At 42.2% G+C, this 12,739-nt stretch overlaps 1 protein-coding gene across 1 annotated transcript in view; it reads left to right on the top strand.

Annotated features, from left to right (window-relative positions):
• MCCC2 (methylcrotonyl-CoA carboxylase subunit 2) overlaps positions 1 to 12,739 on the top strand; it is a 68,966-nt gene that overhangs the window by 776 nt on the left and 55,451 nt on the right. Inside the window, exons 2-3 of the mRNA XM_046000844.1 lie at positions 8,878 to 8,944; positions 12,539 to 12,623. Coding sequence (XP_045856800.1) covers positions 8,878 to 8,944; positions 12,539 to 12,623 — 152 coding nt within the window. The remainder of the gene's footprint in view (positions 1 to 8,877; positions 8,945 to 12,538; positions 12,624 to 12,739) is intronic.

The raw sequence follows: 12,739 nt of genomic DNA, 5'->3' as shown, positions 1-12,739 counted from the left end.
ACGCAATCTTTGAATGGCCTTTTTTTTGGAATCGGGAGGTATATAGCAAGGTCAAAGAAACAGCTTGTGAAGTACCAGCTAGAAAATTTCACCCTGTTCCATGGTTTCTGAGCTTATACAGATAACATTTAAATTGTACAGTTAACTTTAAGAAAAGACATTTAAACACTTTATATTGAAAGAAAATAAGCAGGCTCAGTCAGAAACAATATCCAATAAGAGTCTTCCAAGAATCTCGATTTTCTGGAGTCAGGAAAGAATGTTTGATTCAGAAATATTAAGTGATTTCTGTGGTCTAGACAGTATTTTGGTATTTGGTATAGATGTGTAGGAATGGAATCATGATTTTGTGGGGAAGATGGACAAGAAAGCATGTAACTGTTGTACATTATAAGTGGTGTCTAAAGCTTGAAAAGGTAGTTACAGAAAGCTGCAGATAGGAAGTGATGAGTGAGTTGGATCTTGATCGTTGGGTGAGAGCTGGCCACGTTCAGGGCTAAAGAGGAGAGGCAAGACTATACAAACTAAGGGAGTTATGAGAACATAGATAAGCAAGTTAAGAAAGAGTATAGTGGGTATGAGGACTTTGAAGTTATGACTAGGGTAGGGAATTCATGGAGTAGATGAGATTAAATAGTGGAGGGCCTTAAATGCGGAAGCCACATTCACATTTCATTTTGCTGTCTGCTGAGATACTTGAGTAGAGAAGCGGCAAGATCCCAAGGACACGGTAGAATCATCAGCGTGGTGGCAGTATGGAGGATAGATTTCTTCCCATTTGGAATATGGCTTCTTGGCTGGGGGTTCTGGTTGCTGGAGGCCTTTGATTATCTTCTGGAGCTTCTGTAAGGTTATTTTAGCCAGTTTTGTCATTTGGGATGTCTTGGGAGAATGAATTGCTGGTCTGCCATCTTTTTTGGCTTTAGGTTTAGGCCTATTTTTTTTTTTTTTTTTTAAGATTTTGTTTATTTATTTGACAGAGAGAGACACAGTGAGCGCAGGAACACCAGCAGAGGGAGTGGGAGAGGGAAAGCCAGTTTCCCGCTGAGCAGGGAGCGGGATGTGGGGCCTCGATCCCAGGACCTTGGTACCATGACCTGAGCCGCAGGCAGATGCTTGACGACTAAGCCACCCAGGCACCTCCAGGCCTATGTTTTTGACGGTGGCTGTTGTTAGCTAGCGGTTAGGGAGTGTGGGCCTGAGTGTGTAACTCCTTTCTCTGTGTCAGGTGTTTAATGTTCTGGTCCAGTCTGTGCACTAGTAATTAGGGAAGTAGTTGTGATAGGATGGAAAAGACACTGGTCTAGTATTTCATGTGTGTTAAAAACTAACAACATATTTCCACAGAGGAAAAAAAAAACTTGAAGGGAAATATGCGAAAACGTTAACAGCAAGGGTCTGGAGCTAGTGAGCCTTGGTTTAAATCCTACCTCTGCTACTTGTTAGCTGAGTAATTTAGGGCCAGTTACTTCATCTCTCTATGCCTCAGTTACCTCAGCTATGTGATAGCATTAATAATTGCATATGGCATGGTGTCATCAGGACACTTAGTGACCACTTACAACATGGCCTGGGGTATAATAAACCCTGAAGGAATATTAGCTCTCGCAGCTTTTCCTTCTTTCCACAGCGTCATTTCAGGATCTGTTGAGCCAGCTTTTGCTTCAGGAATGCTGAATAGCAGATAGTCCCCAGATTTCTGTGTCCAAAAGAACAAATATTCATTTTTTGCTCTGGGATCTGTGGGTTGGTTGTGGCAGTTCTTGCCCAGGCAGCGTGTCAGATTGAGGTTTGTTTTTTATTCCAGAGCCCAGTCTGAAGGGAAAGTGGCTACCGAGAGATGCTCCTCTCCTAATGGAGGGCTGGGGTGCAGGAGGAGAGTATGGAAACACTGTCCCTCTTAGAGTCTCTGCTTGCAGTGGATGCGCTGTCCCGTTTGCCCATATCCCAGTGGTCAAAAAAAGTAAAATGGACAGAATTATGAATGTGGATGGGGAACTATAACCTCACACTGAACTTTGCTGTTATTTTAGTAATGGTGCAGAGAGACAAAAGAATTTTGAGCAAGTAGGACAATCTGCCTCATGCTCTAGAGGTGGCTGCCTAAGCTCCACCTATCACATATAGAGTTCAGGTTAAGGAGGAAGAAGGGTAAGTAGGCAAAAGGACACCCTCACCTGCTTGTTGTCTTTTTAAGAAGCCTTTCTAGAAGTCATGCTTAACAACATCTGCCTATATTTCATTGGTTAGAATTAAGTCACGTGGCCATACCTGTCTACACAAGGAGGCTAGGATATGTCAGTGTTTCAGCTGTGACATGTCACCTTGAATGAAAGTGGGATTTCATCATCAAGAAAGATGGAAAGAATGGATATGGATAAGCAGCTCTCAGTGTCTGCCACAGATAATATATAGTATGGGGAGAGCAGATGTGTTCTTCATATGTTGGATGTCGAAAGATTTCACCTTATCTTCTGGGACCTCTAGCTTGCAAGTAGTAAACTTTGATGCAAAGAAGCTACAAGAGAAGAATAAAAAATAAAGCCATGCCTTGGATGGGAGATGGGACATAGGAGCCCTGGCCACAGTCTGATTTCTCTATGCACAGTTTTCTTAGTGGTTAGGAATATGTACTGTCCGCTGTCACTTCTTATGGCCATGTGCTTCAGAAAGCCTTAGCAATTAGTGATACTTTTCTTTCTTTTTTTCTTTAAGATTTTATTTATTTATTTGACAGAGAGAGCACAAGCAGGGGGAGTGGGAGAGGGAGAAGCAGGCTCCCGGTTGAGCAGGGAGCCTGAAAGGGACTTGATCCCAGAACCCTGGGATCATGACCTGAGCCGATGCAGACGCTTAACCAACTGAGCCACCCAGGTGCCCAGTTTCCTTTATTTCTTAACGGGGAGGCTAACTTAGCTAGGATAAAGATCCCTCGTGTAACTAGCTTTAGTTTTGATTGACTTTGTTTTAAACTGGGCGATGTCAGAGGCTGTAGTGATTCTGTCTTGGGTTTGAGTACACTTTATTTTTAATTTTATTTATTTATTTTATATATTTTTAAGTTTTTATTTATTTTAGAGAGATTGAGAGCATAAGCAGGGGAGGGAGGTCAGCTCATTCTTGAGCTGGGGGGCAGGGAGGGAAACTAAAGGCACAACAGAATCCCATCAGTCTCTGCGATCTGCAAGAGAATGAGAACTTATTAAAGGATACTAGGAGGTTACACTTAGCATTGCGGAGGTGGGGGACAGTCTATGGGACAAACAGAACATATCGAGACCAAAAAAAGATGGGAGAACTTACATTTCGCAAAAGACTTAAGAAACATCAGCCAGTTGTGGGTATACAGACCTTCCATAGAGTCCTATTTAAATAAGCAAACTTTAAAAAACATCTATCCGTCAGTTGAGGAAATGTCTTCACTAATTGGATATTGGCTGTTATTAACGGATTATTGATATTCAGTTATCGTCCTCATCTTTTAGAGATTTGGAAATGCTGGCTACAGATGGAGTGTTATGTCTGGGATTTTCTTCAAACTAATTCAGGGTGGGGAGCAAGAAGGAAACAACTTTGGCCATATATGGATAATTAATTGTTGAAGGACATTGGCTAAATTTCATTATGCTAGTCTTGCTCTTTTTTTTTTTTTTGAAGATTTAAAGAAAGAGAGAGAGATCACAAGTAGGCAGAGAGGCAGGCAGAGGGGGAGCAGAGAGCCTGATTCGGGGCTCAATCCCAGGACCCTCAGATCATGACCTGAGCTGAAGGCAGAGCCTTAACCCACTGAGCCACCCAGGTGCCCAATAGTCTTCTTGTTTTTATATGTATCTGAAAATTTCCATGGAAGAAAGTTAACTTTCTTTTCTTTTTATTTATTTATTTGAGAGTAAGCGAGAGAGAGAGAGAGAGAGAGAGAGAGAGCATGAGCATGAGTAGGGGTAGGGGGATGGGAGAGGGAGAAGTAGACTCCTCGCTGAGCAGGGAGCCTGGTTCAGGGCTTTATCCCAGGATCCTGAGATCATGACCTGAAAGCCAAAGGCAGACGCTTAACTGACTGAGTCACCCAGGTACCCCAGCTTTTTTCCATTAACGACAATGACAAACTCCATTTAAGGGGAGCTGAAAATGTTAGTGAAACCCCTACCTCCTCACTTTGCCGTCCTGTAACATGTCTGTTCCTATCTAAGTGCTATTGAGCTAAACAGGACTGAGCAGAAGATAATATTTCATAATGAATGGATGGACTTGCTTGAGAATTAGCCCTGTATAATGTCAATGGAAAAAAACTTTTTTTCTTCATCAATTTTAAACTAACTAAATAGGATTATTCCCAGGTAAATCTGTTAACCTTTCACATGCCTTGCTGTGTTAGTAGGTGTTCACATTTTTTCCCCATTGGCACTAAATACCTTTTATTCATTCATTCATTCATTTATGTTAGAGAGAGAGAGAATGGGGGGGGTGGGGCAGGGCAGAGGGAGAGGGAGAGAGAGAATCTTTTTTAAATTTTTATTCTTTAAATTTAAAATCAGTTAATTGACATATAGTATCCTGTTGGTTTCAGAGGTAGAGTTTAGTGATTCATCAGTTAATACAACACCCAGTGCGCATTACATCAAGTGCCCCCCTTAATGCCCATCACCCAGTTACCCCAAGCCCCCACCTATCTCCCCTCCAGCAACCCTCAGTTTGTTCCCTATAATTAAGAGTCTCTTATGGTTTGTCTCCCTCCTGATTTCATGTTATTTTATTTTTCCCTCAGTTCCCCTATGTTCATCTGTTTCATTTCTTAATGGAGAGAATCATAAGCAGGCTCCATGCCCAGCATGCCTAGTGCTGGGCTTAATCTTAGAACCCTGAGATCATGACCTGAGCAGAAACTGTGTTGGGTGCTTAACCCACTAAGCCACCCAGATGCCGCATTAAATGCCTTTTATTGAACTTGGAGTCACATGTGGAACAATGTATGTGGCCTCTCTTTTCCCTCAGAGCATTTTTCAGATTATCTTTTAATCCAGTTACTTGAAAGTGAAGAGTTCCAAGGGCTAACAGTTTGGATGAGGTTCCTTTCCAGAAATGCCTTAAACACAAAATGAGCAAGTCCTCTTAAAAACCACAGAATCAGTCATTCTGTGAATTGGAGAAATGGATGAGCTGAGAGAGTGGCAGAGAGAGAATGGAATTCCAGTCAGTGGAGTATTGGGGAAGTCTGCCTACCCTGATGAAGGGGCTTCACCATCCATGGGGATTTATTTATTTATTTATTTATTTATTTATTTATTTATTTATTAAGATTTTATTCATTTATTTGACAGACAGAAATCACAAGTAGGCAGAGAAACAGGCAGAGAGAGAGGAGGAAGCAGGCTCCCCGCTGAGCCGAGAGCCCAATGTGGGGCTCGATCCCAGGACCCTGGGATCATGACCTGAGCTGAAGGCAGAGGCTTTAACCCACTGAGCTACCCAGGCGCCCCCTTTTTTTTTCTTTTTAAAGATTTTATTTATTTCATAGAGAGAGAGAGAGATCACAAGTAGGCAGAGCAGCAGGCAGCGAGGGAGGAGGAAGCAGGCTCCCTGCTGAGCAGAGAGCCTGATGCGGGGCTCCATCTCAGGACCCTCAGATCATGACCTGAGCCGAAGGCAGAAGCTTAACCCACTGAGCTACCCAGGTGCCCCTCCATGGGGATTCTTAAGGTCAGGTTTTCCGAGGTGTACCTGGCTGGTTCAGTCAGTACAGCACGCGACTCTAGATCTCTGGGGTCATGAGTTTGAGCCCCACGTTGGACCTAGAGCTTACTTTAAAAAAAAAAAAATAATGTCTCTGAAACACTAAGCTACCTCTGAGGTGGCTTTTGAGATTTTGAACCTTAGAATAAAGGTAGAAGTTGACAAGATAAACTGGAAGGGGAGATGAACCATGAGAGACTATGGACTCTGAAAAACAACCAGAGGGTTTTGAAGGGGCGGGGGGGGGGGGGGTGCAGGAGGTTGAGGAACCAGGTGGTGGGTAATAGGGAGGGCACTTACTGCATGGAGCACTGGGTGTGATGCCAAAACAATGAACACTGTTATGCTGTAAATAAACAAATAAACGAATAAAAAAAAAAAAGAAAGAAAAAAAAATTAATCTTCCTGGGGCGCCTGGGTGGCTGAGTCAGCTAAGCGCCTGCCTTCAGCTCAGGTCATGACCCCCAGGTCCTGGGATTGAGCCCCGCAACTGGGCTCCCTGCTCAGTGGGAAGCTTGTTTCTCCCTCTCCCTATGCCCCTCCCCCTTGCCTTTGCTTTTGCTTTCTTTCTCCAAAATAAATAAAATCTTTAATAAAAAAAAAAAAAAAGAAGAAGAAGTTGACAAGATAGACTTGAAGCAGAAAGCAAGCAAAAAATAATAACTTTGCCTGTGCAGGGAAATTACCTTTCCTTTCCTCTTAGCAACACAGTAATTAGATCTTTTCCTCACTCTGTGCGTTGACGGAGCCCAGGGTCTGAAGCCAGAGTGGCACCCATCTCTGAGCCCCAGGGTGACAGCTGAAGCCCAGGGTGAGGTGAGAGAGCCCCACAGAGAAGATGGCCTTTGGCTTCGGATGGGAGCTGGCCACCAACTCTGCCTCCCCGTTTTGCTTATGCAAGGAAGCCTTTCCCTTACAAAACCCCTCTGCTGGTTCTCTTGATGACAGAGGAGTTCAGAACACAGCCCCTGCTTACTAGGACTCGTTCTCAGCCCAGGAGGCTCTCAGTACTGAGGTAGGTAGCTCCCTGTTTTGAAAGGCTGCCGAAAATGTCCTCATATACTTCAAGTGGTGATACACACGTTGCTCTAATGCCACCTTTTGGTGATGGGCTGAACAGACGTGCTCCAGGCCAGAGCTTTGTTTCTGACAGAGGCAATTCCTAAGGTTAGGAGTTTCTGAATTTGCTAAATGTGAGTAAAAATCTGTAACCTGGGCTTAGTTGAAGAGCAAAGTCTTGGTTTCCACTGCCTCGTGTTATTCATATGAGCAAACACTGCGATAATCTGAAAAAGTTCTGGTGGTAAAAGGCCTCTTTGCCTATTTTGAACCCCTCTTTTTGGTAGGTTTCCAATTTGCCTAGAGTGGAGCTCAGGCATGGAGACTATGGGCTAGTGTTTCTCTGTTTTTGGTTGGACATTTGAATCCTTGGGGAACTTTCAAAGTGCCATTCCTAGGCCATACCTGCAATCAATGACATCAGACTCTCTGGGGGGTTATTTTTATTTTACTTTATTTTATTTTTATTTTTCAAAGCTTCCCAATGATTCCAGTGTCCAGCCAAGGTTGAGAAACAATATTCTAGGTGGATTCTGGAGTTCGTTCCTGGCAGGTTGTCTGCCCTTGGACAGGGCTTGATAGGCCTCGAAGGGAAGTTGTCACAGGGCTAGTAGACAGTGATTGGGACTTCCCTACTCCAGGGCAAAGGTTCTTTTCCTAACAGTATGCTGCTTCTCTCTTTATTGTTTTCTGGATTTTGCAGAGCAAGAGAATGTAGCAGAAACCTTGACGGTGGGAGCTCTTAGAGCTGTAGAAAATAAGAAATACTGGAGTTCTATTATAAAGACTATAAATTCATCTAATTTGGAGCATCTGGAAAGCTGTATTGTGTCATGGAAAGGGAATTAAATCAGAGATGTTAAAGACATTGTGGGGAGCAATATGTGTTAGTTGAGTCAACTCTGAATTTTCAAAAATAACTCGCTATGTATTGGTCTAAAGTAATGAACTGATCAGACAAAATTGACAGAATGGCAAAAAGTTAGGCCCTCTACCCTTTTCCCACCTCTCACAGTTTATATTTTCCTATGTATTACTCTAGAGAATTTTTGAAGACATGCAAACATAGAGTTTGTTCCTTTTAAAACAAAATGGGGGGGCACCTGGGTGGCTCAGTGGGTTAAAGCCTCTGCCTTCGGCTCAGGTCATGATCCCGGGGTACTGGGATTGAGACCCACATCGGGCTCTCTGCTCCGCGGGGAGCCTGCTTCCTCCTCTCTCTCTGCCTGCCTCTCTGCCTAGTTGTGATTTCTCTCTGTCAAATAAATAAAATATTTAAAAACAAAACAAAACAAAAAAACAAAATGGGACCCACTGTTATCCCTGGGCTCTGCTTATAAGTGTAATTTGTCAGTAAGCAAGTATTTCTGCATTGGTTAGAAACTCCTTGGGGCAGGGATTGGTGAGACACAAAAAGTAAGATAGCATTCAAACTCCCAAAGGGCTTATATTCCTTAAAATGGGGAAATAAATAGAAATCAATGAAGTTCAATTGATGCTTACAGAAGAAAGATTCTAAAATGAATAGGAGTGACCAAAAATAGGGTTAGAGGGGAGATGGAACACAATCTATGCTTTTTTTTTTTTTTTTTTAAACAATCTATGCTTTAAAGAGGGGTGAGATTTGAATACGTGGACCAGAGAGGGAAGGCAGGAAGAGGAGCTTGGGCAAAGATGGACAGGCAGGGGGCACCTGGGTGGCTCAGTGGTTAAGCCGCTGCCTTCAGCTCAGGTCATGATCTCAGGGTCCTGGGATCGAGTCCTGCGTTGGGCTCTCTGCTCGGTGGGGAGCCTGCTTCCTTCTCACTCTCTCTGCCTGCCTCTCTGCCTAGTTGTGATCTCTCTCTGTCAAATGAATAAATAAAATCTTAAAAAAAAAAAAAGATGGACAGGCAGAAATTCATCTTTTCTATCCGATGGAGTGACACAGCACGGAGGCCACGTGGGTGGGGGGTGACCCCACATGAAGCCACATGGGGTTGGCATGGGATGTTCTCATCAACCCTCACTTTGGCCAAAAAAAAAAAAAAAAAAAAGATAATTGCTTTCTAATACTACTCTTCCTTTCTTTCTTTGTTTCTGCTTTAGGAAAACTATGAGCAGATGAAAGCACTAGTAAATCAACTCCGTGAACGAGCGCAGAAAATAAAATTAGGTAAACACTCATTTATTCTTCATTTTATGCTGTTAATGAAGTTCATCCTTGATAGTTGCTGGTTTTAGGAGAAACTAGTAGCAGAAGGCTTTGACTCTTCAAGACTCTGTGTTTGTTGGTGTGCTGACATTTTATTTTTTCCTCTTGGCCAGTTTTTCTGCTCCTAAGCACTGCCAACTATCTGGCAAACAGTAAAATTTCAGATTCATCAATTTTTAAAGCATTGCTTCTTCCGGTTTTATTTTAGCCACAGCATCCACTGAAATTTTTGTTTTGCCTGGAGCAACTGAAACATTTTCTGTTCGCTGGTTATATTTATCCTATGTACTAATTTTGCATAATTATGCATTTTCTGCTTTGTTATATAACTTGGAAATAATTTCTGTGTGGGTTTAGTGCTAATTAAATGAGATTTCCTAAGAACTTTGCAGATTGTCATTATTTTCTGTTTTTAAGTTATGGAATAATAGATATCCTTTTGCTTGGAAGAAATTGCATCATGTGGGGCATGTAAAATATTAATGTCTAAACAAATACCACATTGAATTCTACTGTGTCATGATTAGTCAGTGTGACAGTTTACTTTAGAAGGCCAGGTGACTTGAACTGAAAGCCATTTCCAAAATAAGATTCTTTTTTTTATTTTATTATTATTTTTTAAGATTTTATTTATTTTTGTGGGAGAGAAAAAGAGAGAGAGAGCATGAGCAGGGGGTAGGGGCAGAGGGAGAAGCATGCTTCCTGCTGAGCAGGGAGCCCAATGCAGAGCTAGACCCCAGCATGGATCATGGGATCATAACCCGAGCCGAAGGCAGACACTTAACCCAATGAGCCCTGAAGACATTTTATTTATTTATTTATTTATTTAAAAGATTTTTTTTATTTATTTGACAGACAGAGGTCACAAGCAGGCAGAGAAGCAGGCAGAGAGAGAGGAGGAAGCAGGCTCCCTTCCGAACAGAGAGCCCAATGCAGGGCTTGATCCCAGGACCTCGGGATCATGACCTGAGCTGAAGACAGAGGCTTTAACCCACTGAGCCACCCAGGGGACCCCCTGAAGACATTTTAAAATGGAAGTTAACTCGATGCATGTAGTTCATCTTGCATGTAGCACAGCTGAAGTGACATTTATGCTATGTGGGCAGAGGCAGACAGATGTGTTGTGCTGTCCCCAGGTGACAGCGATGGAAAGATCCTGTAAGCTATAAAATGCTTCCTGACTTCAGGAATGTTAAAATGTTAATAGAATGTGGGTATTAGAATCAGTGCCATATGGTATACGAGACCGAAGGGAAAGGCTTCTTTGTTTCAGAGTTTGTGGGAATGGAGATAGCATAGAATCTTTAAGAAAAATCTTTGGAAAACTGATGTGCAGTGTCACATTGTTTCATAGCCCACATATCCTTGGCTAGTTTATGTATTTTTTTATTTTTAAAGACTTTAGTTGTCAGAGAGAGAAAGCGCAAGCAGGGGGAGAAACAGGCAGAGGGAGAAGCAGGCTCCCCCTGAGCAAAGAGCCCGATGCAGGACTTGATCCCAGGACCGTGAGATCATGACCTGAGCCAAAGGCAGACGCTTAACCCACCAAGCCGCCCAAGTGTCCTGTCACAGGCTGGTTTAAATGCTTGAGGAGCTTAATTCTGTGATCTGAGAATCTCCATCAAGCATAGCCCTTTTTCTGGTTTTTCCTAATAAAACAGGAATTCAGTAGTTGTTCCAAATTGCAAATTCAAACTCTAGGCAGAATTAAGAAAGTGGTTTTGTCTTAAGTTCTTGCAAAAGAATGTGTGTATATCTTACCATACGTGTGTCATTCTACCCTCTCTGCCACCCCTCCCCTGTCAGCCTCTTCATAGGCACTTACGTCATCTGACTCTCTAAAGACCCTTAGCAAGGCCTGGCTTTCTTTTCAGTGCCTTAGGTTCATTTCTCTTTTATTTTATTTTATTTTATTTTTTAAAAGATTTTATTTATTTACTTGACAGACAGAAATCACAAGTAGGCAGAGAGGCTGGAAGAGAGATGAGGAAGCAGGCTCCCCACCGAGTAGAGAGCCTGATGCGGGGCTCGATCCCAGGACCCTGAGATCATGACCCGAGCTGAAGGCAGAGGCTTAACCCACCTTAACCCACTTAATCCACCCAGGCGCCCCTTATTATTTTTTTTTAATGATTTTATTTATTTCATTTCTCTTTTAATGTTTATTTTTAAACAATATCATTAAGGTATAATTGACATAGAGTAAACTGCATTATTTAAAATGTACAGTGTGAGTTTTGACATATGTATATACATATGAAATGATCACTGCAATAAAGATAATGAATATGCCTCTCCCTGAAGTTTCCTCTGCCCCTTGGTAACCTGTCTCTCCCCCCCCCACCCCGTACCCTCACCTCGTATACCCAATCCCACCTCAGCAGAGCAGCTCAGTTCCCCTGAGAGGTTCAGAGAAAGAGATTTGACCTAATTAAACTATTTTGGAACTAAACCTTGGCTCCCAGAATTTTTTCATAAAGAGGTTAGATGTGTGATAAAACTTTCTTGGTAAGCTTAAAGGCAGATATAATTTTAGAAATATGCCATCCAGCCCTTCAGAAAAAAAAAATCCCCTTGGAGAGAGTAAAGCGGCCTGGTTTGAAAAATAATGCTTGGAAGCTTGTTTGAAATAGACAAGAACTTGTTTTCTCACCTAAAAAACCCCCCAGAGAAATAACTTTCTTAGGTAGCTGAACACTTCATTAGCTCGAGCGCATTTTACTGTGAAATTTGTGAAACTAAACATACTAAGTTTAGTTTTCCAGCAGTGAAAACTAAACATACGAAGGTACTGTGTGAGCCTTCTGTTTCTGATCTGATACCTTGGCTTGCTGAGAGTGGGTTATCAATCCTGAGACACTGAGCTGGGCAGCCGTCAATCTTGGGGAGGTTTGGCATGCTGCGCGCCTCAAGCAGCCTCATCTGGGGACCTCGTGGTCTCTTCAGCTACTATGATTGTCTCAGCCTAGAACAACATCCGGAAACATCAAAGACAATCTGAGCGAAGATGCTAACAAGACTGGACTTTTTAATTGATATATTAGGTGTGCAACTCTCTCCCCTTTGGAGACGGGATAAAAAGTTTGGGTTCCCTTACCTTTAGATAAGTCTTGCTGTGCTCATCCTGAGGTCGTTTCCAAAGTAGTGCTTTTTACCTGGCGCAAATTAAGGTCGGAGTTTTTCAGATTTCACGTAGTATGTAGCGGAGTGCTAGGTATTTGTGGTAGGTGCTTAATAAAGGTGTGGAGGTGAGGCAGTATTTACAGGATATGAGTTGCAGAGAAGATACTAGGTTATTTAAGTAATTACCGTTGAATTCAGAAAATGTATGCTATGCTATGAAATCAGGGACCGATTTTTTTTTAAATTCTAGTTTATTTACTTCAGAAAATAAAGTCTGTGAGTTGAGTGAACAATCTGAAAATTGGTTGTTTCTCAGAAGATACATTCAACTTCTAAAAGCAGTATATTTTGGACTATTTTGTGTTTTTTAGCCTTAAATTAATTGGAGACCTTACATGGTATCAATCTAACCTAATCATGTTTTTATCTTAGGAGGCAATGAGAAAGCCCGACAACTCCACAAATCAAGAGGAAAACTTTTAGCCAGAGAAAGAGTGGACGGTCTTATAGACCCAGGGTTCGTATAGCCCAAGTACTACCTCAGCTTCTCTAATCTATGGTACTTTCTTAGACAGTTTTATAAATAAATGATTTGTTCTTACCCAAGATTCAACAACAAATCTTTTTTATTTT

The sequence above is a fragment of the Meles meles genome, chromosome 3, assembly GCF_922984935.1.
Source record: "Meles meles chromosome 3, mMelMel3.1 paternal haplotype, whole genome shotgun sequence".
NCBI classification, from domain to species: domain Eukaryota; kingdom Metazoa; phylum Chordata; class Mammalia; order Carnivora; family Mustelidae; genus Meles; species Meles meles.
The sequence above is the reverse complement of the archived record's forward strand: the minus strand, read 5'-3'. Positions and strand labels throughout refer to the sequence as shown.